Source organism: Lepidochelys olivacea (genome assembly GCF_965140295.1).
Source record: "Lepidochelys olivacea isolate rLepOli2 genome assembly, chromosome: 20".
NCBI classification, from domain to species: Eukaryota; Metazoa; Chordata; order Testudines; family Cheloniidae; genus Lepidochelys; species Lepidochelys olivacea.
This window is the reverse complement of record NC_140430.1, coordinates 15,849,995-15,876,176: the sequence shown is the minus strand read 5'-3', so window position 1 is coordinate 15,876,176 and position 26,182 is coordinate 15,849,995. Positions and strand designations below refer to the sequence as shown.

Below are 26,182 nucleotides of genomic sequence, written 5' to 3'. Positions count from 1 at the left end.
GGGAGGGGGGAGTGTTGACCTGGGAATGTGGCAGTGGAGTTTCACTGGGGATGGGACACCTGGGAGCCTGTAACCTGAGCCAGGAGGGGGAGGGGGAGGTAACACCTCTGCCCGGGAATGTGGAAAAGGCTGCAGGAGACAGCCTGCTGGGGAGGGGTTTTGGTTTCAGTTTGGTGCTGGGTGCTGGAACGCAGGGAACCCCAGGGTTGGGGTCTAAGCTCCCTGCTCCCCTAGAAGGACTTGACTGAGGGGTCCTGGTTGTATCCACAAGCTCTGTTTTAGACTGTGTTCCTGTTGTCCAATAAACCTTCTGTTTTACTGGCTGGCTGAGAGTCACAGTGATTCCCAGGAAGAGGGGTGCAGGCCCCGGACTCCTCCACACTCCGTGACACTGATTGGCCCCACCGCAGCTACAGGGGCACCAGGGCAGATCAGGGGGCGGGTGGGATAGGTGGCTGGGGGTCTCCGGGTGAGGTGAGTTTGGGGGATGGAAGGGATGTACAGGGTGGGGAGGAGAGTGGGGGGTGATGGTCTTGTCCCGACCACTGGGCTGTTTGATGGAGCAGGAACCCCAGGATCTCACCTTGAGCCGCAGGCCCCAGAGCAGCCCAGAAGGTCTCACTCAGCAGCCAAGGTCTGTCCAGGCCTGGAGCCCCCCAGCCCAAGTGTTGTGGGGGCTGAAGGAACATGGAACTTCCTTGGGTCGCTCCGGGTCGGGCTTCCTGGGACCCTCAGTATAAATAGGATCCTGCCCGGCTCTGGGAGGACGTCCCCAGCACTGACTAGTGGCTGCTGGGTGCTAGGAAACAAGCCACTCTGCACTCTAAGTGCAGCTCTGCAGGAGTCTGCGGGCTCCCCACAAGCCACAGAGCAACCCGCAGTGTCTCCGCCAGTGCTGAGGATAACAGCCATGCACCCAGCGCTGATCACAGGCTGGGCACCAGCTCTGAGCAGCGCTGAGATGCCAGGGTCATTAACTGCCCACAGTGACCCGGTCCCTGGGGGTGGCTGTGCCCAGACGGTCCCTGGGGGCAGGCAGAGGCCATGGAGTGCAGGCCTCCGAAGAGCACTGGGCAGAGAAACCCTGGGGAGTCCATTCCTGGCACAGAATTCCCTTTGCTTGGGTAACCAGTCACCTCTCCAGCCCACTGCTGGGGACGCTGTGCTGTGCTGCTGGCATGAGCTGCCACCTGAGGTTCTGGCCTTGGCATTATTCAAATATCCTGGGGCTTTTGGACAATGTCGGGTGCGAGCACCAGGAGCTTGACCTCCGGCCAGCTTGGGTCATCACATTCCACCTCCAGATCTCCCCTGGGGTACAGGGCTCCTTCATTTCCTGTCCTAAACTGTGCTGTTGCTGTGTGCTGTCAAACAGCTGCTGTGTCCCACCCCAGAGGTGGCAGCATTTCAGTGAGAGGTGAGAGGAGATAGGAGATTCCTCTGTAAATACAGCCTGTCTGCTTCTTTGGGAGCCTTGGGGGGGTAACGGGCTGTAGAAAACAAAGAGAGGATTATCACAGCGAGACAGGTCCCCTGACCTAGAAACGGGGAAATGGTTTGAGCACACGACTGGCAGCCAGGCTGATCCATCTCTGCCACCAGCTTGCAGGGTGGCCTTGGGCAAGTCCCAGCCCTGCTCGGAGCCTCTGTTTCCCCATCTGTAAAATGGGGATAATGATAATGACCAATTATAAAGGGGTTGTGAGGAGGCACCTGTCTGTCCCCATGAACACACATTATCTATCTATCTATTCCCGTACACACCCATTATCTAATCTATCTATCTATCTATCTACCTATCCCTACTCACACCCATCACCTATGTGTCTCTCTACCCAGCCTGCATCCCTCACCCTGGTGTCTGCCCTTGTGCTCTCTGTGCAGTGGTTGGAAGCTGTGAAATGCTGCCCAGCATTGCCCCTTCAGCTGTGCTGTGGCCTGTATGTCTTGGCTCCTTACGGGGGTGTTGGTGGGGGGGAGTGAACAGCGGGGGAAGGGAAGTGCCGGTGCTGGTAAGCCAGCTAAATCTTCCCTCCCCCGGCCCCACGCAGTGCTGAGTAATGGTCGGGCTGCTCCTGCCCTGAGCTCTGGATGTTCCACTGACTAAGGAGGGGAAGGGAATCACACATTCCTGGACTTGTATGGTAAAGGCAGTGGGTGTTTGATGCACGGGGCAGCAGGCAGCTCCGGGGGGGTGGGGGTGGGGGGGCATATGGAGGGATCTGTTTTCTAGGGACTCTAAGCAACCAACAACAGCAAAGCCAAGTGGCCAGAGACCCTTCCCCTGCTCCCGGCACAGGGGTTCTGGTGCCTGGGAACTTTGGGGACAGCAGGGTTTGCCACATGCATATGTGCCAAGGGATTCTGATCTGACCTCTCTCCCCAGGGTCGCAGATACCGATGGGGCACGCCTGGCAGGTGGGTATGGGCCAGCTGCGCCCTAGATGGAGCCGCTAATTCCTGCCACCAGGTGGAAACATCTTTCAGTCACTCTCAGCTTGGGCTATGCGTGAACCAGTGCCCCAGAGGGGAAGGTTCTGTGTCCCGTTCCCCACCCCCCCTGGGCCAGCCAGTCCCCGCATCCTGGGGCCGGATCGGAGCCAGCACCCTAGAGGGAAAAGGCCCCCTGCCTCTCTCAGCCAGCCCGCGCCATAAATGAGGTGACGGTTACCCATAGTTAGGAGGGTCTCTTCTGAGCTGTTTGCTAATGGAGGGGGTGGCACAGTCACCCCCAGGCCTCGTCCAGCCCTGTCTGCCTGCTGAGACGGGTGGGGCACGTGTGTTTAGCATCTCAGGGACGATCAGTGCAAACACCAAAGCCAAAGACTGCAGGCCCAGACCCCGTGTGCCCCCATCATCCCCATGTGAGGGGGAGAGCCAGAACTGACTCCAGGGCATGGGAGACGGGGTCCCTGACAGGCCAGAAAGGGCTTGACAGATTCCCTCCAGACTGAGCCTGAAAGCAGAGCATCCCAGGGAAAGCCTTGGCCTCCCTCAGAAGCTGTGCCACAAGGTCAGGGGTCCTGGACCTCCCTGCCTGCTGTGTCCTGTTGCACAGCCATGGGGCTCTGCCCTTCATCAATAAATCGCTGTTTTACCCAGGATGTCACTATGGTCGCCACTGGTTTACAGATGAGGAAGCTGAGTCAGAGGGCAAGGAAGTGACTTGCCCAGGATCATCCAGCAAGCTAGTAGCAGAGCCAGGATTTGAACTCACGTCTCCTGAGCTCTAGGTGAGTTCTTTCTCCACTAGGGCCACACAGTCTCCGCTGCCCATCACCAGCTGCTGCAGATCGGCAGTGTAAGAGCCACACAGCAGCAGGTGTGCAGTGATCTGCTCCCCACAGAGGGCTCCTCCTGACCCCTCACAGTGAGTGACCAGCTGCCTCTCTCAAAGGCTCCAGCAATGGGTATTCTCCAGACCTACCTACTGAGGCCTCTGGAATCTTGCTGAGCTCTTGGCCATGGCTCAGCTAATGAATAGCGATGCCCCAGAGCAAGCCAGGGGGCAGGCGGATGGATTTGATCTGTTAATGATCAGCTAATTAGCAGCTGAACTCTCAGACAGCTAACCAGGCCCCAGGGAGGTGTCCCTGAGCGAGACGGACTTGACTTTGCCCTGAGGAGCAGGGTGGCGATGGGGTCAGCGAGATGGGGAAGGCCTGAGGCACGGGACAGAACAGCAGGGCAAAGATGCAGCACTCCAGGAATGGATGTGGCGGCAGTCAGGGCCCCCAAGGCAGCGCCAGCTGGTAGAAAAGCCAGCAGTTGCACAGAAGGCAAAGAAAAGCAAGAGCAGAATCTGTTCCAGGCCCGTGAGCCGGCAGCCGAGCACCAGCACAGTGCAGCCTTGGAGCTCCTGGCCAGGGCTTGATGTGACAAAGTAACATTCTGCTCCCCAGGCTGGGGACCTGCAGCCCCAAAGTGCCTTTCCGGGAGAGGGGCAAAGCGCCATGGGCATTACAGAGATACTAGTGACTGATCAGGCTCCTGGCCCTGAGATGTGTCTCCAAACACCTGGAGTCTTCTCTCCGCCTCTGGTCCCAGTGCCTGGGCTGGGAATTGGGTAAGACCAGGCTTCCCCTGGGGCGATGGTGCTTCCCAGAGCCGGGAGGGGAAGCCGGAAGTGGAAAAGCCTGGCCAGAACAGCAAGCCTGGCATTTCCACACTGCCAGCAAGGGCCTGGCATCGGCTGCTGCCCTCTGAGCTGGCTCGTGTGTCCCTGTGCTCCCCTTCATGGGTGAGCCAAGGAGCTCAGCATGCCAGGATGGGAGCCCGGATGCCTCGGCTCTATTCCCATTCTTCCACCAATTCCCTGTGTTCCCTGGGGTGAGTCCTTTCACCTCCTGCGCCCCAGCCCCCCTCTGCACAATGGGGATGAGATCTTCCTCGGGAGAGGGATGGGTCATTTTTGCAAGAGACTCCCTGGGGTGGGCCCATGCTCTGCACACGCGTGTGCTCAGTGTGTACATGCTCCTACATGTGCAACCCTCTGCCCCGCAGAGTGCCGTGAGCCCCTGTCACAAAAAGACAGCCTGGCTTCTGGAGGCTCTGCAGCCCTGTGGAGCCGTGGGGCTCGGCCCCCCTGGCCCTCAAGGCATTCCCAGCACTGTGGGCCGCCACATGCAGGCAGATCTCCCATGTCACTCCCCCTGGAGCCGGCTGATCCAGCCCCTGGGTCACCCTCGCCACCCCCACCCTATGCACATCCTGCCTTCTGGCCGGCCGGCGCGTGGCTGCAGGAGGACAAGTCACCTCCCGTCATAGCTGCTGGTGACGTGAGGTCCTTATCTGGGGGCCGCGCTGCCCCCCACCAGCTTCCCGCCATGGCTATATAGGGCCTGCGCCAGGAGCAGTGAGTCAGCCGCTGTGATTGGCATGGCCGGGGCCTGGATCCTGCCACCGCGCTCTGCTCCGGCTGCAATGACTCAAAGGAAACTCTTTGTAAACACAGGCCAGGGATATGGCCATAATTAGCCGGGCCTGCAGGAGCGACTTGTGGGGGGGGTTCTCCTGTGCTTGTTTCCTTTGGCTGCAGCTCCCCCCCCTGCCCACGTCATACTGAGCAGCGGGACCAGGTCAGCTCCAGCCCCAGCTCTGAGGTTCCTGTGAGGAGCTGTTATAGGAGAGCTGAGCATAGCAGCAACCACTGTGTCTGGCCCCCGGCTCCCACATGGCCTGCAGCCAGCACTGCTGCCTGGCATCCCGCTGTGCCCAGCACAGTGTGACCCCCCCAGGCCCTGGAACCAGGATCCTGGCCCCTGGGGACACTGAGTCCTGCATCCATCCTAATGGGCATGACAGGCTGGGGGGCACAGACCCCTGGTCAGAGAGCTCAGGGCAGCAGGCCCTGGCTCGGACGCAGCCCAGCACCTCTCACTGCCCCAGCCAGCAGGGTGGGCAAACGCTGGGGAAGGGCTTTGCCCGAGGGATAGCAACAGAGCTGGCTCGCAGTGGGCCTTGCCCACCAGACGATACGGCCTGGCTTCCCGAGATTGCTCTGAGCACCCCACTCTACCCACCCCATGTGCTGGGTAACCATTGGGGCCACTCCTAGGACAGCAGGATGTCCCTAGCTCCAAGCATCCCATGGCCCCCCCAGCACCCTCATCCAAACATCCTGTATCCCACAGCCCCCCAGCACTCTCATCCAGCCCTCCTGCACCACCCGGCTCCCGGCACCCACATGCAACCCCCTGCACCCTGTGTCCCCTGGCACCCTCATCCAACCCTCCTGCACCCCATGGCACCCCAGCACCCTCATCCAACCCCCCTGTACCCCATGGCTCCCCAGCACCCGCATCCAACCTCCCTGTACTCCATGGTCCCCCAGCACCCTCATCCAACCTCTCTGTACCCCATAAACCCCTGGCACCACATCCAACCCCTCTGAACCCCTTGACCCCCCTCCCCAAGCACCTTCATCCAACCCCCTGCACCCCATGGCTCCCTGGTCCCCTCATCCAACCCGCTGCATCCCTTGACCCACTGGCACCGCATCCAACCCCTCTGAACCCCTTGGCCCCCTTCCCCAGCATCTTCATCTGACCCCTCTGGTCCACAAGCCGACTCCTAGTGCGGACAAGGACCCGGCCACACCTGTTTCTGCAGGGCTAGTGCAGGGCTGGGCAGGCTGATAAGGTTGGGGATGCGGGGAGTGGAGCAGTGGGGGCGGGGAGGGAGGGGGGGCTGCTTCCTGCTGTTTGTATGGCTGGATCAAACAAAGGTTAAAGAGCCTCTGGCCGGGGCCCAGCCAAGCGAGGGCTGTGCCCAGCAGGGGGGCTTCCTCGAAAGATGCCGTGAAATGCCCCTGCCCCATGGAACCCGGCCAGCCCAGACCCACTGCCCTCCCTGCACAGACATGACCCATCTGTCACTGTGTCGCCGGCACCTTGGCTTTGATCCTGGCGACAGGGCTGTCACAGTTAGAGGGAGACAGAGCCCAGGAGAGACACAGAGACTGATGGACGGACAAGCTGGCCTGTAGGCACCCCAGGCAGTTTCCTGGCTCCTCTCCTCTTTGCAGCATGGTTTAGCTGAGTCTCTCAAAGCCCTTTGGCAGCAACTGTCCCCCATTTACCAGTGGGGAAACTGAGTCACATGGCTCCCCTGGCTCACCTTGCAGGGCAGTTGCAGACCTGGTACCAGAGCCCAGCAGCCTGGGCTCAGACTCTCAGGGAAACACGTACTCCTCCATGACAAGCTGCCTGTGACATGTGGGGGGGCTGAGTGAGCCACAGATGGGGCCCTGGTCATGTCTGGGGCACAGCCCGACTGGGCAACTTGATCACAACGCAACCAGATCCTGGACCAGCAGCCCTGGTGAGAGCCACCGCCACTGCCAGGGACATCAGGAGCTGCCTGTCCCCGTGTCCCCTGCAGCCTGTTATTAACAGCCAGGAAATGCCCGTAGCAAGCGCATTGTTCCCACCCGTCCCCATCCCTTCCCTTGCCAGGCTCTGCAGGAAACGCTCCCATTGTCTGCTGGGCAGGGGGAATCCGGTTGCCGAAGCCCTGTCTAACACAGCTCAGAGCCGTCTGTGCCCCAGCCAGGCCAGGGGCCCAGTCTGCCCAGGGCCCAAGTCTGGGGGTGGCAGCCGCCTGTGGCATTTGCACAGAGAGGGCAGCTCCTGGGAATGCTGCACCCCACCTGAGTGCTGGGCAGTCTGGGGAGCGATCCAGTGCAGCTGCTGCAAGCTGCGTAGGGGTCCCCGGGTAGCCATGGGCCCAGTGCCCCTGTGTGACTCAGTCTCTCTTCCCCTAGGGGTGTTGGGTGAGGTGGAGTGCTTTGTTTTGGTCGTGTTTTGTTTATGTTCCTGCAGCCCCTCTGCAAACAGACATGGCACCATACGCCAGGGCCATGGCCGGTGGGAGCCGGGCCAACACCCTCATTTCTAGCCTCGCTGTGTCCCGGGGCTGTGAGTTCGAGCAGGGCAATTCAACAGCTGGGGGAAGGAAAGCCATTTCTAGGCCCAGTTGTTTCACCCAGCGGTGGGCTCGAAGGCAGACGTGGCTCAGGGGCCAGGGCGCAGGGAAGTGGGCAAAGAGGCAGCTCCCCCTGTGGCTCGGCAGAGAAACCCCTCCCCAGCACACCCGCATTGCACACGTGGGAGGAATGTCGCCACCCCAGCCACTTGTGGCTCCATACGTGAGGCTGCCACGCCCAGGCGTTGTGGGAGGCCCAGGCCAGGCATCTACAGCCAAGGGGAAAATCTGATGCCCCTAGTGCCAAACTGGGGTCAGCAGCGACTGCGAGGGGAGAGCGCCCCCTACTGCACCCCTGCCCCACTCCCTGCAGCACAGCGCCCCCTGCTGAGCCCCCACCTCGCTCTCTGCAGCACAGCGCCCCCTGCTGAGCCCCCACCTCGCTCCCTGCAGCACAGCGCCCCCTGCTGAGCCCCCACCTCGCTCCCTGCAGCACAGCGCCCCCTTGCACCACACTGGGGACTGCAAGGTGCATCCCCAGAAGAATCCACTCAGGGGATGGCAGCAGCCTCACAGTGGGAACAGCCCAGACCCCGGAGCAAAGGAAGGGCCCATTGTGTCAGGGCGAGGAGGGATGCAGGGCGCTGGAGCAGAGAGACAGGGAGGGGAAATGCTGTGCAGAGAAATCAGCCCTGCCCACCTCTCTGAGGCTCCCCCTTCCCTCCTCCTCCCCCTCCCCCTCTCTTCCCCTTCCCCCAGCTCCCCCTGCCCTCCCTCCCTCTTCCTCCAGCTCCCCCTGCCCTGCCTCCCCATCCCCCAGCTCCCCCTTCCCTCCCTCCTCCTCCCCTTCAGGTCCCCCTGCCCGCCCTCCCCCAGCTCCCCCTCCCTTCCCTCCTCCCCCTCTCCCAGCTCCCCTCGCTCTTCCTCCACTACACCCTCTCATTACATCACACTCCAGCCATGCAGCTCCTGCTGTCCAGATTCTTTCCAACCACAAGGCTCATTAGGAGCCCCCCAGAGGGGCTGACCTGGCTGAGGCCAGATTCGCTCTCATCCCAGGTGCACGGGCCCATTGGACCCAGTGCCAGCAGGCGGTCCCCAGGGCAGCCCTGGAGAAATTCAGTCACTGAGGTGGGGGGAGCCCAGAGCTGGGCTCGCAGCACTGGGGCAGTCACATTTACCCACTTCTCATCGGGGAGCAGGGCCTTTAGTTCAGGTTAGGAGACCCACTTCTTTTTTATGACTGGCTCACTGGCTGGCAGGGGCCTGCGGGTCGGGATTGAGGGGCACCAACAGAGCTGGGGGAGGGAGGAGCCCAGGGCTGGGGTAGCAGGGGCTGCGGGTCGGGATTGAGGGGCACCAACAGAGCTGGGGGAGGGAGGAGCCCAGGGCTGGGGTAGCAGGGGCTGCGGGTCGGGATTGAGGGGCACCAACAGAGTTGGGGGAGGGAGGAGCCCAGGGCTGGGGTAGCAGGGGCTGCGGGTCGGGATTGAGGGGCACCAACAGAGCTGGGGGAGGGAGGAGCCCAGGGCTGGGGTAGCAGGGGCTGCGGGTCGGGATTGAGGGGCACCGCTGAGCTATGAGGAAGCTTGGCTGTCTCTGACCTGTGTTTCCCCCTCGCTTTGTTGCATTGACGCTTCCTGAGCCCCAGCAGCTCTGGGCTGGAGCCTTTGTGGCTGTCTCTGGGGGAACACAGTGGGGGCCAGCCCCTGCCCCTCAGTCTCCTCCAGCAGGTGCACAGCGACGGTGGGGGCAGGTGCCCAGGGTTAGCTGGGTGGGTGTCTCCCAGGCAGGGGCTGATTTCAGGCAGGATTGTTTTCACCTGGCTGCTGGTGCTTCGGCACCTGGGCTGGGCATATCCCTGACACCCCCCTCCCTCTTCCCCTCCCATCCGGGCACTGGCCACCCACTGACCAGCCCCTCCCCCCCCCCTCTGCATCAGGTACTCGTAGATCACCCCCACAACCCCAGGGGGAGCAAATCCTCAGATGGGGTTGCCAAGCAGACCCCAGTTTTTGATGGCCTGGCTCCCCAGGGCAGGTGTGCAACACACTGGCTAAGTGTGTCACATCCCCCTCTGGCTCACACAGAGGATAACAGCCTTCTACTGCTGCCCACCAATGGAGTCACTCCTTTACTAAGTGCTAGAGGCCTTCACACATGCATCCCCCTGGAAGAGGGGAGCTGAGCCCTTTGGACAATCTGGCCCCAGCGGTCCTGCCCACAGTCCTGCAGGAGGTGGGGCTGGGGCAGGGCTGGGACCTGAACCCAGGTCTCCTGACCCCTAGCCCCATGCCTGAACCAGATGAGCATCTGTACAGCCCTGCCCACCCCCACCTCATAATCCCCTCACCCTCCACCTCCCCTACCCCCACCCCAACACCCCACATCTCCCCTACCCCCACATCTCCTACCACCTACACTTCCCCATCCCCTACACCCCATCTCCTACACCCCCCACATCTCTCCTATCCCCACCCCAACATCCCCACATTTCCCCTACCAAACATCTCCCCATCCCCACCCCTGCACCACCACATCCCCATTCCCTACACCCCAAATCCTAAACCCCCCACGCCAGCAACCCCACATCATCTCCCCTACCCCACACATCTGCTACACCCCTACCCCAACACCCCCCAAATCCCTTACCCCTCTACCCCACCCCACCCCGTCTCCTACACCCCATCCCAACAACCCCCAAATCTCCTACCCCTCCGTCCCACCCCACCCCCATTTCCTACCCCCCATCCCAAACCCCCACATATTTCCTCCCTCAGCACCCCCCCCCAACATTATTTGATCAAGTTGGGATCTTTCTCCCTTATCCCCAGAATTCCCACTAGAGACGCCTTCCCGCCATTGATACTGCTCCAGGGCACGGTGGTATGGAAACATCTGCAAGACAGCCGAGCACTCGGGGCTCTCCCTGCAGCCCAGAGGTGTGGGCCAAATCCTCCCCTCCCCCACCAGGAACTTGTTCTGTTCACAGTCAGCCTTTCCTGTCTGGTAATAGCTCAGAGCATCACAGGCAGAGCCGGTCCCCTCCAGTTGCTGCAGCCCTGGCCCATGAGCTGCTGGAGAATCCCCATTGGTGGTGGCAGTACAGGGGCTATGGTACATGGCAGGGCCATGGTAATGCTGCCCAGCAGGGGGCTGCACGGTGACACACACAGCACCTCCCACTTGGCTGCAGGGGGAACAGGAAGGGGCAGGATGTAGTCGCTGGCATGTAACTGTGGTGGGGGCTAGGCTCAGATCCCACTCCTGGGGGAGACATGGTGGAGGCCTTGTCCCCCCAGCAGGCAGGGGCGAGGACTGATGTCCCCTCCCCACTACTGCACTGCTTGCGGAGAGCAGGAGTCCGAGCCTGCTCTGCCTGGGTGGCACCAGGACCCTGTAGGCTCAGCTGGGCAACACAAACTCCCCAACACACAGCCTGGGTGGCTCTGGGGCTGCCCGGCCAGGAACCCCCAGCCTGGAGGGGGTGGCCTGCTTGCCACAGCCAGGGCCCTGGCAGGAAAGAGGGGGAGCCCTGGTCTGGGGGTGGCAGTGAGTCCTGGGTGCTGTGTATGGGCCAGGCCTGGGGGCGGTGAGGGGAGGCCCCGAGACCAGGGGGCCAGCAAGGCACCCAGAAGCTTCTCCAGAGCCCAGTGAGGGGTGGTGCAGGAGGGCAGTACGGGATGGGGGCCCTGGGCTGGGAGGCTGGGAGCAGTACGGGGCAGGGGGCCTGGGCTGGGGGAGCTCTCACTCTGTCCCTGAGCCAGGCCAGACGAACCCTGGGGCTGAACTCTGGCCCAGGCTGTGAGAAAAGCCTTTGAACCCAGCAGGCGCCTGCTGATCAGAGACACTGATCCGGCTCTTTCAGGTTGGGAGACCCGGCCAGCCCGTGGGAATGGACCCTGGGGGGGGGGTGTCACTGTGGAGGCCTGGACTCCCCCTTAGCAGTGGGGCTGTTCCTGCCAGGAAGGTTGCGGGAGATGAGGGGTGGGGATGGGGCAGCAGGCATAGAGATGGGGGCTTGGGAGCGGGGAGGACTGGGGCATTTGAGGGGGAAGGGTGGTACCGTTTTAATTCGGCCCTTGAGCTCCCGCTGGGGAGCAGGGTCAGGGGTCGCTCCACACAGCTCCCAGAAGCAGTGGCATGGCCCCTCTCCGGCTCCTAGGTGTAGGGGCAGCCAGGGGCATCTGCTCTGCATGCTACCCCTGCCCCAAGCGCTGCCCCTGCAGCTCCCATTGGCGGGGAACTGCAGCCAATGGGAGCTGCAGGGGCGGTGCCTGCGGACAGGGCAGCACACAGAGCCACCTGGCTGCACCTCCGTGTAGGAGCTGGAGAAGGGACATGCCTCTGCTTCTGGGAGCCGCTTGAGGTAAGCGCCGCCTGGAGTCTGCACCCCTGAGCCTTTCCCTGTGCCCCAACCCCCTGCCCCACCCTCTCAGCCTCTGAACCCCTCGGTCCCAGCCCAGAGCAACCTCCTATACCCCAAACTCCTTATCCCCAGCCCCACCGCAGAGCCTGCACCCCCAGCTGGAGCCCCCTCCCTCCCCCCCTGCACCCCACTACCCCACCCCAGCTCAGAGCCCCCTCCCACACCCTGAACTCATTTCTGGCCCTACCCCAGGAAGGGGCAGGATGTAGTCGCTGGCATGTAACTGTGGTGGGGGCTAGGCTCAGATCCCACTCCTGGGGGAGACATGGTGGAGGCCTTGTCCCCCCAGCAGGCAGGGGCGAGGACTGATGTCCCCTCCCCACTACTGCACTGCTTGCGGAGAGCAGGGGTCCGAGCCTGCTCTGCCTGGGTGGCACCAGGACCCTGTAGGCTCAGCTGGGCAACACAAACTCCCCAACACACAGCCTGGGTGGCTCTGGGGCTGCCCGGCCAGGAACCCCCAGCCTGGAGGGGGTGGCCTGCTTGCCACAGCCAGGGCCCTGGCAGGAAAGAGGGGGAGCCCTGGTCTGGGGGTGGCAGTGAGTCCTGGGTGCTGTGTATGGGCCCGGCTGCACCCCCAGCCTGAACCCTTACCCCCTCCCGTGCCCCAACCCCAATTTTGTGAGCGTTCAAGGCCTCCCATACAATTTCTATTCCCAGATGTGGCCCTCAAGCCAAAATGTTTGCCCACCCCTTCTTCTAGACTGAGCCAGGGCAATAAATCGAGGTCCATATAAGGCCCCTGCTGCCCAAGGAACCCCCAGGCCTGCTGGGACCAGAGCATGGAAGAGCCACTGCCAGTTGCTAATGATTAAGCCCAAAGAATGCATCCCTCCTGTTGGGGGGCCCCAAAGTCCCCCCCCGAGCTTCCCATGCTCTGAGCTCACATCCCCACCCCCACCCCGTTGTCCTGGCTCCCAGTCCTCTCCCCCCCCCCCCCGCTCTAGCCCTGCTGAGCTGTGGTGCGGCTTGTGGGGATGGCGCTGGGGACTCTAACATGGTCCCAGTGAACTAAGTGCCAGGTGCCCAGCCCCCTTTGATCTCCCCTCCTGGCCCCCTGAGCCGTGTGGCTGTGGAAGGCTGAGCTGCCTCCTTGCTCCCTCAATGGGGCTTTGTTGAGAGCCCCCCCGTCACCCTGAGCAGTATTGATCGACCTGCCGCTTTGCCAAGCCCTGCACCCCCCGCCACTGCCTGGGCACCGCTCCCCCCCACCCAGGCTGCCGAGCACCCTCAGCGCAGCCCTGCAGCATGGCGAGGGGCTTTGGCCCCAAGGGCAGTGAGCAAGGCCCCGTCTAGTGCCCTGGACGCAGAGTGCAGCCCCAACATGCTCCCCCGCACACCCTCCCTGCAGTACAGCACCCCGTACTGAGCCTCACCCCACTCCCTCCAGCACAGTGCCCCCTAACACCGTGCTGGGGAATTGAGGTCAGCACTGACTGAGAGGGGAGAGCGCCCCCTACTGAGCCGCCATCCGCTCCCTGCAGCCCAGCGCCCCCTGCTGAGCCCCCTCCCCACTCCCTGCAGCACAGCGCCCCCTGCTGAGCCCCCACCAACTCCCTGAAGCGCAGCACCCCCTACTGATCCCCACTTCTCTCCCCACAGCACAGCGCCCCCTGCTGAGCCCCCTCCCCACTCCCTGCAGCATAGCACCCCCTGCTGAGCCCCCACCAGCTCACTCCAGAACAGCACCCCTAGCACTGCGTGGGGGCTGGCCCTATCTGCCGCTACTGGAGGGCGGTGTGAGGTTCACCTGGGCTATTTTGGTTCCATGAAGTCATGGGGCCGCGGCTGCTGCTGCTCTCTGGCACAGAGCGTTCCCTGCTCTGCAGCCTGGGCTCCCCCTTCCCGCCCCCAGATGTGTGCACAGAGCCCATTGCATCAGTGTCCCAGGAATGCAGCCAGCGGTGAGTAATTCCCCCAGTACCCCTCGCCCTCCGCAGCTGTGTGTCAGTGCCCCGAGGTCGCCAGGGGTCGCTGGCCCAGACATCCTCCCACAGCCAGGCCCGGTGGGGAGGGTGGTGCATGGGTTGCTCCCATGTGAGGAAGATGGGGGCAGGGGCTGGCTGTGGTCTGCCCCTTTCACCCCACTGTTTCCTCAGGAAGAAAAAACAAGTGGGTGAGTCTCCCTGGCTGGGCCATCTGGAGCAGGACAGGGGCAGTTTTATTTATTGTAGGGTCTTTTCCCCTGGCCCCCCCAGGGAGCTGAGCCCTGCCCAATTCTGGGCTTTGCCCTGAGTCCAAGTCCTTATTACCCACAGAACCGGGCTGAGACTGGCCACGTGTCCCTGAGCGGGCGCCTGCTGCCATAGCAACCCCCAGTAACACCCCAGCACAGGGGAGCCCAGGCAGTGGGCCCCCCCAGCCCTTTTAACCCCTTGTGCACCAGCCCCACGGCCCTGCTTTGACTTCATTGTGCTGCGTGCCATGTGCCATGACTAGCACCCTGTAGACCTGAGCTCCCTGGGGCGTTGGCAAGGCTGGGGTGGGACCCCTAAGACGTGGCAGTCTGAGTCATTTCTAGCTGTGAAATAGTGACGGCACCAACACACACACACACAGACACACACAGGCCACTCCCCACACACACTTTCACATCCTCTCGCTCACCATTGCTGGTTGCTGAGGGATACATGTGCAAACAGAGACTCAGTTTCCTGCTGTGCCCATGGCACTGCCCTCCCATAACCCATGGATGCCACAGCCTGCCCGCCTCCCGCATGGCGCCAGCTGACTGGGCTGCCAGTTGAAGTAGGCTGTTGGGGAGCAAGGCAGATAGAAGGGAATCAGCATCTTCTTCACCCAATGGCGAAACACAGACAGATAGAGTGACGGACGGACTGGGTGGGGTCTGTCCCTCCTGATGGGGACCCTGGCCTGGAGGTTTCTCTCTGCTCCAGCGCTCACCCCCCAAGTTGGTGCTGCTGCCCGGCGGGCTCCATGCCACCCTGATGCTGGATTGATTTTCACTGGCAGCCACTGCAGGGGGAACCTCTTGGGCCCCTTGACACAACACAGCCCCTCCAAGGGATTCCCAGCCCTCCGCTCCCTGCTGGGCTGCGTATCCCCTGGAACCAGCCCCTGCTCAGACAGACAGATGGACACTCATCTCCCCTGGCCCAGAGTAATGCAGAGCAACTTCCTAGGTAGGGGTGGGAGGAGACCCGCTTGTCTGTGTCAGCCCTGGTCAGTCTGGGGGTGGAGGGGAAGGTGGGATGGGCAGGACGCAGACATGATGAAAGGATGAGCTGGGGGAGGAGAGGGGCAGCTGGCAGTGAGATGGAGGGATGGCGGCAACGCCAGAGGGGTGAGGGATGAATGAAGCGAGGGGAGCCCTGAGGCAAGGATGGGGGCAGTGGCTTTTTGAGGTGGCTTTGCCCCCAATTCTCGGTGAGCTGGTTCCCTCCCCTCCCCCTGGGGCAGCTGCAGCATGGGGTGAATGGGGGGGGAGGTGAATGGGGGAAGGGGTACAGACCCCTCCCAATTGAATTGCTTTTCTAGTTCAATCCTCCCTCCCCCAAACAGGGTCCATCCCAAAGAGGATCCAGCTGTGACAGGAAAAGCCCTGCAGCTGGCAGCCTGCCCTGCAACTAAGCGCCCCATGACCCTCCGCCACCTGAGAGCCCCCTGTTGCCCCTCCCTTCCACCACCTGAGAGCCCTATGCCCATCCCCCCACTTGAGCCCCCTCCCCCTCCTGAGAGCCCACTGCCACCCCTCCCCCTTCCTGCCACTGTCCCCTCCCTGTTTGCCCTGCTGTCTGTGCTACAGGTTGGATGTGCCCCAATAAACTGGGCCAAGAGGCTGATTCTGCTGCCAGGGGGTTCAAAACCTCATCAGCTGTCCCCTGCTTGTGGTGAGGGCCCTAAATTCTGCAGGGATCCCTGTGCCAGGCTCAGGCAGTGCCCCAACACGTCCCCCCACATAGGTGCTGGAACTAGGGGTCCTGGCTTGAAGTGGTTTCCATCCTATACAGGATTTACAGTTTGGTTCAATAGCTCTCAGCTCCCACAATGTACAAATTGTTCCAGCTCCCCTGTACCCCCATCCATTACATCCCCCTGGCTGCCCCCTGGCTATTTATGATGCAGTGGGGATGTCATGCCCCTGTGTTGGCTAAGTGCATGAAACTGGCTGGGGAAGGAGGGCTTAGGAAGAGAAACAGATGGGCATGAGGCAGGGAGGGGACACTACAGCCCCACCCCATTCTCGACCTGGAGACTCTCATTGCACCGCCCTTCCCCTCCCCATGCCCACCAGACCACTCCCCAGCGGGGTCTGGGACTTGGCCTCTGCCCCAGCCACCTTCCCGCCTGGGGTGTGGCACTGACTAGCCCCACCTTCCTAGCCCATAGTGCAGTGAACGCCCCCTGCCTGTCACTGCCAGACTGTTTTCATGGCACCTCCCTTGGCGCAGCTTGCCAAAGGGGCTGACAGCCTGGTTTGTTAGTGTAGGGTCACATGTGTGCACTGGGGCCCTGCGTGCTGGGTTGTTATTGTAGGGTTGCCTGTGGGGATTGGGGCCCTGCGTGCTGGGTTGTTATTGTAGGGTTGCCTGTGGGGATTGGGGCCCTGCGTGCTGGGCTGTTATTGTAGGGTTGCCTGTGGGGATTGGGGCCCTGCGTGCTGGGCTGTTATTGTAGGGTTGCCTGTGGGGACTGGAGGTGTCAGGCTGGGTTCCTGTGCCATTTCCCTTCTCCTTCTAACTCAGAACCGACTAGATTCCCCTGGAGTTTCCCTGCACCCGACATCACCTCTGTGCTGTGAGTGGAGACGCTCCAGCCCACTGGCTGTTCTGGGGAGCCCAGAGGTGGGGCTCACTCGCCAGCCAGGAAGTCATGGGGAAATGACTTCTAGCACAAGATTTCTGGCACTTCCTGTTTCCGAGGGGCCAGGAAATAGCACAAAAGCAGCTTTGCTGCAGCCATGGCTCAGCCCTGCTGCCTCTGGCTCCCTGGCTTGGTGGGATTTTGGGGAGCGCTGGGAAAGCCTGGGGTGCCTGCTCTGGGTTGTGGGTGCAAGTCAGAGCAGCTTCTAGTAGCCTGAGTTTGGGCCCATTTTTCACCCAGCCAGCTCCCCGATCCCTCCCAGGGTCCTTTCCCTCCATACCCCCTGGGATGGGCTGTCCTGCAGTAGGGGCTCACACTGGTCATCATGGGCCCCTGGAGAAGGTGCTCCCTGCCCTTCAGCCCCAGGAGAGCTCTTCAGGCTCCTGCCTTTGCTCCCTGTTCATGGGAACCAAGTGAGGCCAGGACAGACTGCAGCTGCTGAATTCATCTGGACTGAGCTGGCACGAACAACCCTACAATAACACACCAGTGTGCGTACAAGTGACCCTGTGATAACACACCCATCTGTACAAAAACAACCCTGCAGTAACACACCTGTGCCTGCACAAGTAACCCAACAATAACACAGCAGGAACAGGGTTCCTTGGGTTCTTGTCCCAGTTATGGGAGAGGTGTGGGGTCCAGCAGTGAGGGCAGAACACCTGGACTCCTGGGTTCCCTTCCCAGCTTCTATGTGCTGAGAATTCAAGCAATCACTGACATTAACTTTTGCTGTCTCCCCCTTTGTTCTCTTCCCTGTTTCACACCCTCCCTCCCTGGCTGTGAGGGCTAATTGCTGTTTGTGCCAGCTGTGGAGCCTCAGGGGGGCAGGGGCTGGAGGGCTGGGCTGGGCTCCCTGCCCCACACTGACTCAGGCTGGGTGGAGTGGGATGTCAGTGGAAAGCTAGTGGGGTGGTGGAGGCCTGGCGAGCGCTAGCCTCAGGGCGTTTCTCACCCTGGCCTCCTGTACTGGGATACTATGGGAGATTTCCAAGGCTTTTGCCTAAGCAAATGTTTTGCACATTGCAGGGTCACCTCTTTCCATGAACTCAGCCGGGCTGGAGCCGCTGGGATGTGCCCCCCCAGTGGCCGTTCCAGGGGGCTGGCAAGTGGAGAGGCCAGTGGGTGGGGAGCCAAGAGACCTGCTCTCTACCCTGCCTCTGGTATGTGCAGGGGAGGGTGTGTATGTGACCCCCATGCTGCAGCAGTCTCTGGGCACTGCCCCCCAAACCCACTGAGGGCAGATCCTTAGCCCCATGCTACAGCTGGGAACTGAGGCCCAGAGAGATGCAATGGCCTGCCCAGTGCACACAGGAGGCTGTTGTTTGCAGTGTTGCTGTAGCAGGCTGGTCCCAGGATCCGAGAGACAAGGTGGGGCACGGAATAGCTTTTGTTGGACTCACTTCTGCTGAGGCCAGAGGCCAGCCTTTGAGCTACCCAGGGCTCTTCCTCAGGTCCCAAGGAGGCTGTGGCAAAGCTGAGAATCGAGCCCCGCTCTCCTGAGGCCCAGCCCTCTCAGGGCCTCAGTTTCCCTGTCTGTGACATAGGATAATGACCACAGAGAAGCCATCAGGGATAGAATCAAAGTGCTTTTCCTCCTCTCTGCCTTCTGCCAGCCTCTTCCTGCCTTCTGCAAAGGGCCTTTGCAGGGAACAGCCCTGGGAGGGGCCCCGCTAGCTGCAGAACCACCCCCAGACATACTTCCTTGGGGCGCGGGGATCAGGATCTTGCTCACTTGGGGGGTGGCTGCTGCTCCCCAAAAGTGTGAGCTCCCCCTTTTGCTACTTGCACTTGCATAGAAGCTCCCTATGGTTGAACTCAAGAGCGCAAAGCCGGACCCTTCCCGGCCCATCGCTGGGGTCCCGGGCTTGCCCCCGGCCCGGCCGGTGCCAGCGGTGTCGTGTTCTCCAAAACCGCCCCATCTCCGCGCAGCGAGATCCACCCCGCAGGCAGGGGGTGGGCGCAGCCGCGGCTGGTGACTCCTCCCTTTGGCGGGGTGGAAACACCCTGCGGGCGCTTCCAGGAGGGGTCTCGGAGCCCTGCTCCCGCAAGGTCCTGCCCGCGCGTCGGGAGCGGGGCAGCCAGCGCGCCGGGCTCCGCCATGCCACCCCCCGGGACCCTGCTGCCGCTGCTGCTGCTCGCCCTGCAGCCCGCCCGCGCCTTCAACCTGGACGTAGCCGAGCCGGCGCTGTTCCGCGGAGCCCCGGGCAGCCTCTTCGGCTTCGCCGTGGATTTCTACCTCCCGGAGCCTCAGAGGTGGGTGAGCGAGCGGCGGGGCCGGGGCCGGGGCCGCTCCCCCGCGGGCTTCTGGAGTCTTGGCACCTTGTTGAAGAACAAATTGTATCAAAGGGTCGGGGGAGGGGGGGTGGTTCACGGCCCCCTGCTAGCCCGGGGCCGGGGGAGTGGGGGGGGTTCGTGGCCCCCTGTAGGCGGGGAATATGGGGGGGGTTCACGGCCCCCTGCTGGGCCGGGGGAGTGGGGGGGGGGTGTTCATGGCCCCCTGTGGGCGGGGAATATGGGGGGGGTTCACGGCCCCCTGCTAGCCCGGGGCCGGGGGAGTGGGGGGGGGTTCATGGCCCCCTGTAGGCGGGGAATATGGGGGGGGTTCACGGCCCCCTGCTAGCCCGGGGCCGGGGGAGTGGGGGGGGGTTCATGGCCCCCTGTGGGCGGGGAATATGGGGGGGGGTTCACGGCCCCCTGCTAGCCCGGGGCCGGGGGAGTGTGGGGGGGGTTCATGGCCCCTTGTGGGCGGGGAATATGGGGGGGGTTCACGGCCCCCTGTTACCCCCGGGGGAGGAGGCGTGTGCTCCTAGCCCAGCGCTGACTTCCCGGGCTCTGCCCCCAGTCCCCCTGGCGGGGCCCCGCCTCTTTCCGCCGGTCTGGGCACGCGGCTCCGGCCCCGTGCCGCGTCCCGTCCGGTCCCGGCTCGCTCCTCGGAGCCCCGGCCGCGGCGCTCTGGTTCGGCCGGGCCCCGTCCCCCGGAGCCCCCCGCCCGCATCCCTCGCGCTCCCGGGCCCGCGCCTGTTCGTGGGATCCCCGCACGGGGTGGACGCGCGTGGGGACCCGGGGCCGGGTGGGCGGGCGACGCCGCAGCCCGAGCCCCGCGCTCCGGTGGGACCCCCCCCCCCCGCGGCCCCGCACAGAACAGGCTGGGAACGGAGCGTTTCCTGTAATCGGAGCCGGGGATCGGCTCCTTCCCTTGTAACTCGGAGCAGGCGGAATTCCAGCGCTGGAGGCGCTTTCTCCTGGCGGCGCAGGGACCGGTGGGGGCACTCCCTGGGAGAGGGCAGCTGGGCGGGACGCTGCGGGGCTGGGGAGGTTATTCCTGCCCCCCCCCGCCTCGCCAGGGGGCAGCCCCGAGTGGGGCACAGGAACTGCGAGCACTGGGGGGCGGCAGGAGTCCCTGGCGAGCTACGAACACGGAGCGATGGGGGGGCTGGAGGGGGCGTCTCCCGGACCAGGGCTGAACCGCCCTTGCATTTCCCCGTCCCCCTCCTGAACTGGCCCGTGGCCCACGCCCATCAGGATGGGGGCGAATCTGCCTCCCCCGAGGTCCTGCTGGGTTGGGTGCAGAGGAAGCAACCAAGGGCGGAAGGTGCCAGGGATCGGGACCCTCATGCCAGTGAACGTGGCAGGGTTGAGGGCAGGACTCCTCCAGAGCTCAGGCAACTCCGGTTCATGGTGCTGTGTAATCAGGGGCGGGGGAGTGGGTGACACTGGGTGTCTTGACATGGAGCCCAGTGTTCCCAGGCTCAGGGTGTTAGGGTTTGTCTACACAGGCACTTTACAGGTGCTGCAACTGTCTCGCTCAGGGGTGTGAAAAAACACCCCCCTGAGCGCTGCAAGTTTCAACGCTGTTAAATGCCAGTGTAGACAGCGCCCCAGTGCTGGGAGCTATGCCCCTCGTGGAGGTGGTTTTCTCAGAGCTCTCTCCCAGCGCTGTGCTGTCACTACGCACGTTCAAGCACTCATTGCCAGTGTAGACAAGCCCTTATTCGGTTCTGACTAGAACCCAGTAGTCCTGGCTCCCAGCCCCGCCACTCAAACCAGTAGACCTGTCTTGGGTTCTATCCTTGTCTCTGGAGAAGGAGTCCTGCCTCACAGCTCGGCTGCTTGAACCCCAAGACCCCACTCCCCTCCCAGAACTGGGGATAGAACCCAGGAGTCCTGATTCTGAACGCCCCTTGGTCCCCTAGGGACACAGAATTCCCAGATGCTGCTCCTGGGAATGCCACTTATCAAAGCCCCTCTCTTCCCTGCCCTGGCAGTGCTGGGTGGGTGTGGGGCCTGGTGGCTCTGATCCAGTGGGGAGGGTGGAGTTGGGGAGAGCTGTGTCCCGTGGCCTGTGGCAGGCAGCCAGCTCAGTGAGCTTTCTCGCGGAGATGCCCCTCATGAGTGTGCTCTGTTCCATTCACGGTCCCTACTTGCTCCCAGCACCAGTCAGGCTGAGCTTGTTAAAGCCCCAGCCCTTGGATGTGCCAAGAGGCAGCTGAGGGGGTAAAGCCCAACCAAGAGGCAGCTGTTACCATTGATCCTATTGGCCTAACGACCCTGTTCCTCTTCTCCCCCCACCCCCATATCTGTTGGCCAGGAAAGTGCCTCCAACCCCTGGTATCACTGGGCTGATTGGCCTGAGGGTCTGCCATGTCCAGCCCTGTGGGCTCATCCCCTGCAACCGGGGTTGGGGGTGTAAGAGCCACTTCCCCTCTACTGGGTTGTTAACCCTTTCAGCTGCCAAGCAGACTGCTTAGAACCCACAGTGCGATTACTGTGGCATGTTGGGACACAAGGTGCAGACCTCAGGGTGCTGTCGGGGTGAGTAGCAGTCTAGCCCCCATTGTCTTCAGTCAAAATCCCAGCTGGCAGGTTTGCTGGCTATTGTGCTCTACCCCAGAGGTGGCTGCATTAGAATGGTGCTGGGTGGGTCCCTTTTGGGGGGAAAGTGTTTATAGACCTGTTGGGCCATGTCCCAGCATTCTGCGATGTGAGAGCAGCCCCTGATGTGACCTGAAACTGCAGGCTGCTCTGCACCTAACTCCCTGTGTGCTCAGGGGGTCAGAGAGAGAGGGCCCAACCCAACACCCCAGCTTCGAAACAGCCAACACTCAGGGGCTAAAACCACACCCATCTCTGATCATTCCCAGATGTTTGTGCTTGGCTCCTTAGGAGCACGTGGTCTGGTAGCTAAAAGAAGAGTGGACTGGGAGTCAGGACTCCTGGGTTTGTTTCTGGGTCTGGGGGGAGTGGGGTCTAGTGGGTAGGTTAGAGCAGGGGGCCTGGGAGTGGGGTCTAGTGCAGGGGTAGGCAAACTTTTTGGCCTGAGGGCCACATCAGGGTATAGAAATTGTATGGCGTGGCATGAATACTCATGGTTCCCAGCCAATGGGATCTGCGGGGGCAGCACTTGGGGCAGGGGCAGTGTATAGAGCCCTCTGGCTGCCCCTATGCATAGGAGCTGGAGGGGGGACATGCCCTGCTTCTGGGAGCCACGCAGAGCCATGACACACGCGGAGCAAGGCAAGCCCCCAACCACGCTCCCCGGCAAGAGCTCGAGAGCCAGATTAAAACATCTGAAGGGCTGGATGCAGCCCCCAGGCTGTAGTTTGCCCACCCCTGGTCTAGTGGGTTAGAGCAGGGGGCTGGAATCAGGATGCCTGGGTTTGGGTTTGGGTTCTGGCTCGGGGGAGTGGGATCTAGTGGGTAGGTTAGAGCAGGGGGCCTGGGAGTCAGAATGCCAGGGTTCTGTCTCCAGCTCAGCTCCTAACTCACTGTGTAAATCATTCTTCTGGGCATCTGTTTTCCTCCTCTGTGCAGTGGGGTTATTGGTACTGACTGAGATAGGGGGATAGCTGATGGTGAGGCTGTATTCCACCTCCTGGGTGATGCGCTTTGGGTGGCGAGCGGGTTCACACTGTCATCCTGAGGTCTGGTTTGTGGATTCCAGGGTTCTGCGTTTTATTTGGATGGGTCTCATATCCATTGCCGCCAGTTCTCCACCCCCTTCACACGCAGTGCCACTGATTTCCCAACCCCCTTGCAGCCAAATCAGTGCATCCTGTAATGAAATGTCACTGATTGCCTTTCCTCGCTCAACATGTCATCTCTCTCTTGGCCTGGACGTCCTGGTCCCTCATGCAGCGCAGATCTGGGCACCACCTGATACAGGGAAGGCAAAACTTTCACCTGGCTTGCTATTTTCCCCTCCTCCTGTTGAAGGGGCTGGCACAGGCTGCCCATGGCACTGGGTCTGGGGCTGGAAGCGATTGGCACTGGGATGCTCTGTCCAGGGCTCTGGTTTCCAGAGAGGGGGACGTCTCTGGTAGCATTTCTGCTTCACAGCCCTGGGTAATTATCCCACTTTATAGAAGAGGACACTGAATCACAGAGCTGGGAAGTGACTTGCTCAGGGTTACGCAGCAAGGCAGTGGCAGAGCTGGGAATAGAACCCAGAAGTCCTGACTCCCAGTCCCGCCCTGCTCTAACTGCAGAGCTCGCTGCAGAAAGCAGCAACCAGCTCTGTGAGGCCCCAGCAGCTCTGCCGGGGGAGGGTCTCTGCATGGGGACCCCAGGAAGAGGCCTTGTCGGGCTTGGCTTCAGCAGACGTTAGTGCTCTTGACGGCAAGGAACAGATTTCACAAGGTTGGTCTGCTGGATTGGGTGTGGGGCTGGGAGGCAGAACTCCAGGGTTCTACCCCCGGCTCTGCCAATGACCTCCTGTGTGACCCCCCCCGTGCCTCAGTTTCCCCATCTATTTCAGGGGGATAATGGTACTCCCCAGTGCAGTGACATTGTGGCCTCCCAGCCTTGCTGTCCTTCCTGTGTTCCCTGGGGTGGTGGCAGCAAGCTATGCACCCTGCCCCCTTGGAATGGGGGGCATCAGCTGGCTATGCTGGGGGATCTAGCCCACAGCTCCCTGCTACAGTAAGGGGCTGCCCACTTAGCACAGCCCTGGGCACCAAAGGGTTAAATACACAACAGGAGCCATTAGCTTATTGCCCAAGAGCTCTGCCTGGCCATGGGCCAGTCCATGCCAGTCAGATTTCATAATCCATGTGACCATCCAGCCTGACCGGCACAGCACAGGCCTCAGGACTGCGCTGGGCTAGCTCCTGCTTGAGCTTGTCCAAAGGAGTTAAAATGGCCAGGGATGGAGAATCCACCACAACCCTCAGTAAACTGTTCTGATAGTTAACGCCCCTCCCTGTTACCCATTCACATCTTATTGCCAGTCTGAGCTGATCTGGCTTCAGCGGCCAGCCACTGGCGTGGGTTAGACTTTCTCTGCTGGGCTGCAGAGCCCATTGTCATAGGGACTGTCAGCCCTGAACCTTCTCTTTGCTAAACTCATTACATTGAGCTCCCAGAGCCTCTTGCTATTGGGCCCCAGAGGTGCACCAGAAAGGGGCCCTTGTCCAGGCTCCCGGGGTGGGGGAGGTGGCAGGGTCTGGGAACGCGCCAGACAGGCAAGGCGGGTGCAGGACCCAGCTGCAGGCTGGGTGGATGCTCTCCCTGATCTTCCAACCAAGAGCAGCCCGGAGCTCAGCTAATCTCTGCTCTGGTGTTCACACCCCTCCCGTGGGGGGAAGGGGAGGGCTTCCTGACTTACCATAGCCCCCAGCAGAGCCTATTCTGATCCTGACTCTTGCCTATGCTGTGAGTGATTCAGTGTCAAGTCCCTGCCATTCTCTGCCTCAGTTTCCCCTCTGAAGTAGGGCTGATAACCGTCACCCGCCCCTTCCCTGATGGGCTGGGGGATTCATGAGAGCTGGAAGATCAGTGTGAACACAAGACTCACCAGACACCCTCAGAGCATCACAGCAACTGTGGTGCACACACCCCTCCTCTCAGCCCATGGCGTGAGGCTATTACCCCAGCTTTCCCTCCTTGCTAGACTATTTATCAGTCTAGCAGGCCTCTCTGCCTCTGCCACTGCTCCAGGTCTTGCTGCCTATTAACTCATTCACACCCAGGCCCGGACCCCGTCCCCAGCAGCATGGGGGAAGTATCTACACAAAGCTGGGAGAAAGCAGCCAGAGAATGCTTCATGAGTGGCGGGGCCGGGGCCGGGTCTGCTCCCCGCTGGGCTTCGGAGTCCTGGCACCTTGCTGAAGAACAAATTTTATCAGTCCTCAGGGGTGCCAGCAGCTCAGCAGAGGGTGGGAAGCCCCAGAGGGCAAATGACCAGCCAAGCCCCAGGCTGAGGGTCTAGATCCCATGTGGAGCAGCTTAGGGCAGCTGGGCCGTGGGAACAGTGTGTTGGGTAATGGGACCCCAGACAGCGCCCACCCTGACCCCAGAGCAAATCCTACACACTCACCTGCCCCCTGGAACACCGGGAGGTTTGTGACCCCAGAGAGCTCCTCTGTGACGTCTCCCTGAGCAGTTTGACACCCCCCACCCCAGACCTTCCAGAGAGCTGAGTTTCCCAGGGACTGAGGCAGCATCGGGAGCTGGTGTTGGCTCATTCAGCCTCAGGGTTGTGGCTGCCAGGTCCTGCCCCCACCCCCTCGCCCCCACCCCTTGGGGTGGGCTCCTGACCCGTGATCGCTGGGCTTTGCTGTGTGGAGCAGGCTGTGACGTCTAGGGATGGGCCTCCTGATTCCCATGGCATGCGGGGATGGAAAGAGCTGACCAGGATGCAGCCATCAGGGCCTTGCCTGGATTTAGGAAAAGTCTGGTTTGCAGTGTTCGGGTATGCCCATGTGTGCCGCCGCCTGGCACGGCACCGCTCACCCTGACTCCGGCCTAGGCTGGGATTCTCCCTTAGTCCAGGTCTCGGGACTGGGGCTTTCGGAGCAGCGGGATCCTGGTTCTCTCCCTGCTGCCCTCAGGAATCGCCGAGCGGCCAGGACTACCCATGGCATGGCTCCCCTGTGCAATCCCTTTCCTGTCTGTCTCTCCCTTTTCCCGTCTCTGCGCACTCTGGCTGGCAGCAGAAGCCGCGCAGTGAGTCAGGCTGTTCCCGGAGCCCTGGCTCCCAGCCGGCCCAAACCACAGAGCAGGAGCAATGTGTGAGTGAGTGCTGCTTTCCCAGGAGAATCCCAGCCCGGATGCCGCACAGCCTCTGCCCTGAATCAGCTGACCCAGTCCCCAGCCGGGACCTTGTGGGTTAGCAGCTGAGTGTAACCCCCACCCTTCTTCCAGGGGGGCTGGCAGACAGCCGACCGGCTCTCCCCATCTCCAGGGGCCAGCAGGTAAACCCCCTCTGTCCGGAGGCACACTGTGCTGGGGAGGAGCAGGCTGCCATCGGCAGGGCACCATGCAGGGCAGCAAGGCATGCTGGGAATGATGCCAGAGTATATGAAGCTGCCTGCGAGAGAGCAGAGAGGCCCACACTGGCTATGGGGGCTCTATGTCCATGGAGTGAGACGGGGGCTCTCCAGCCAGGAGCTGAGGGGCTGGCAGTAGGACTTGGAGCAGTGGAAGAGGCAGAGAGGCCAGCTGGACAGGACTGATAAATAGTCTAGCAAGGAAGGGAAGCTGGGGTAGTAGCCCCAACCCTTG

General features: G+C 61.9%; 1 protein-coding gene across 2 annotated transcripts in view; it reads left to right on the top strand.

Annotated features, from left to right (window-relative positions):
• Positions 1-18,663: 18,663 nt before the first annotated feature.
• Positions 18,664-26,182, top strand: part of ITGA5 (integrin subunit alpha 5) — a 50,304-nt gene continuing 42,785 nt past the window's right edge. For both annotated transcript variants that reach the window (XM_084610395.1, XM_084610394.1), the window contains exon 1: positions 18,664-18,934. In XM_084610395.1, coding sequence (XP_084466521.1) covers positions 18,780-18,934 — 155 coding nt within the window. In that variant the 5' untranslated portion in view covers positions 18,664-18,779. The remainder of the gene's footprint in view (positions 18,935-26,182) is intronic.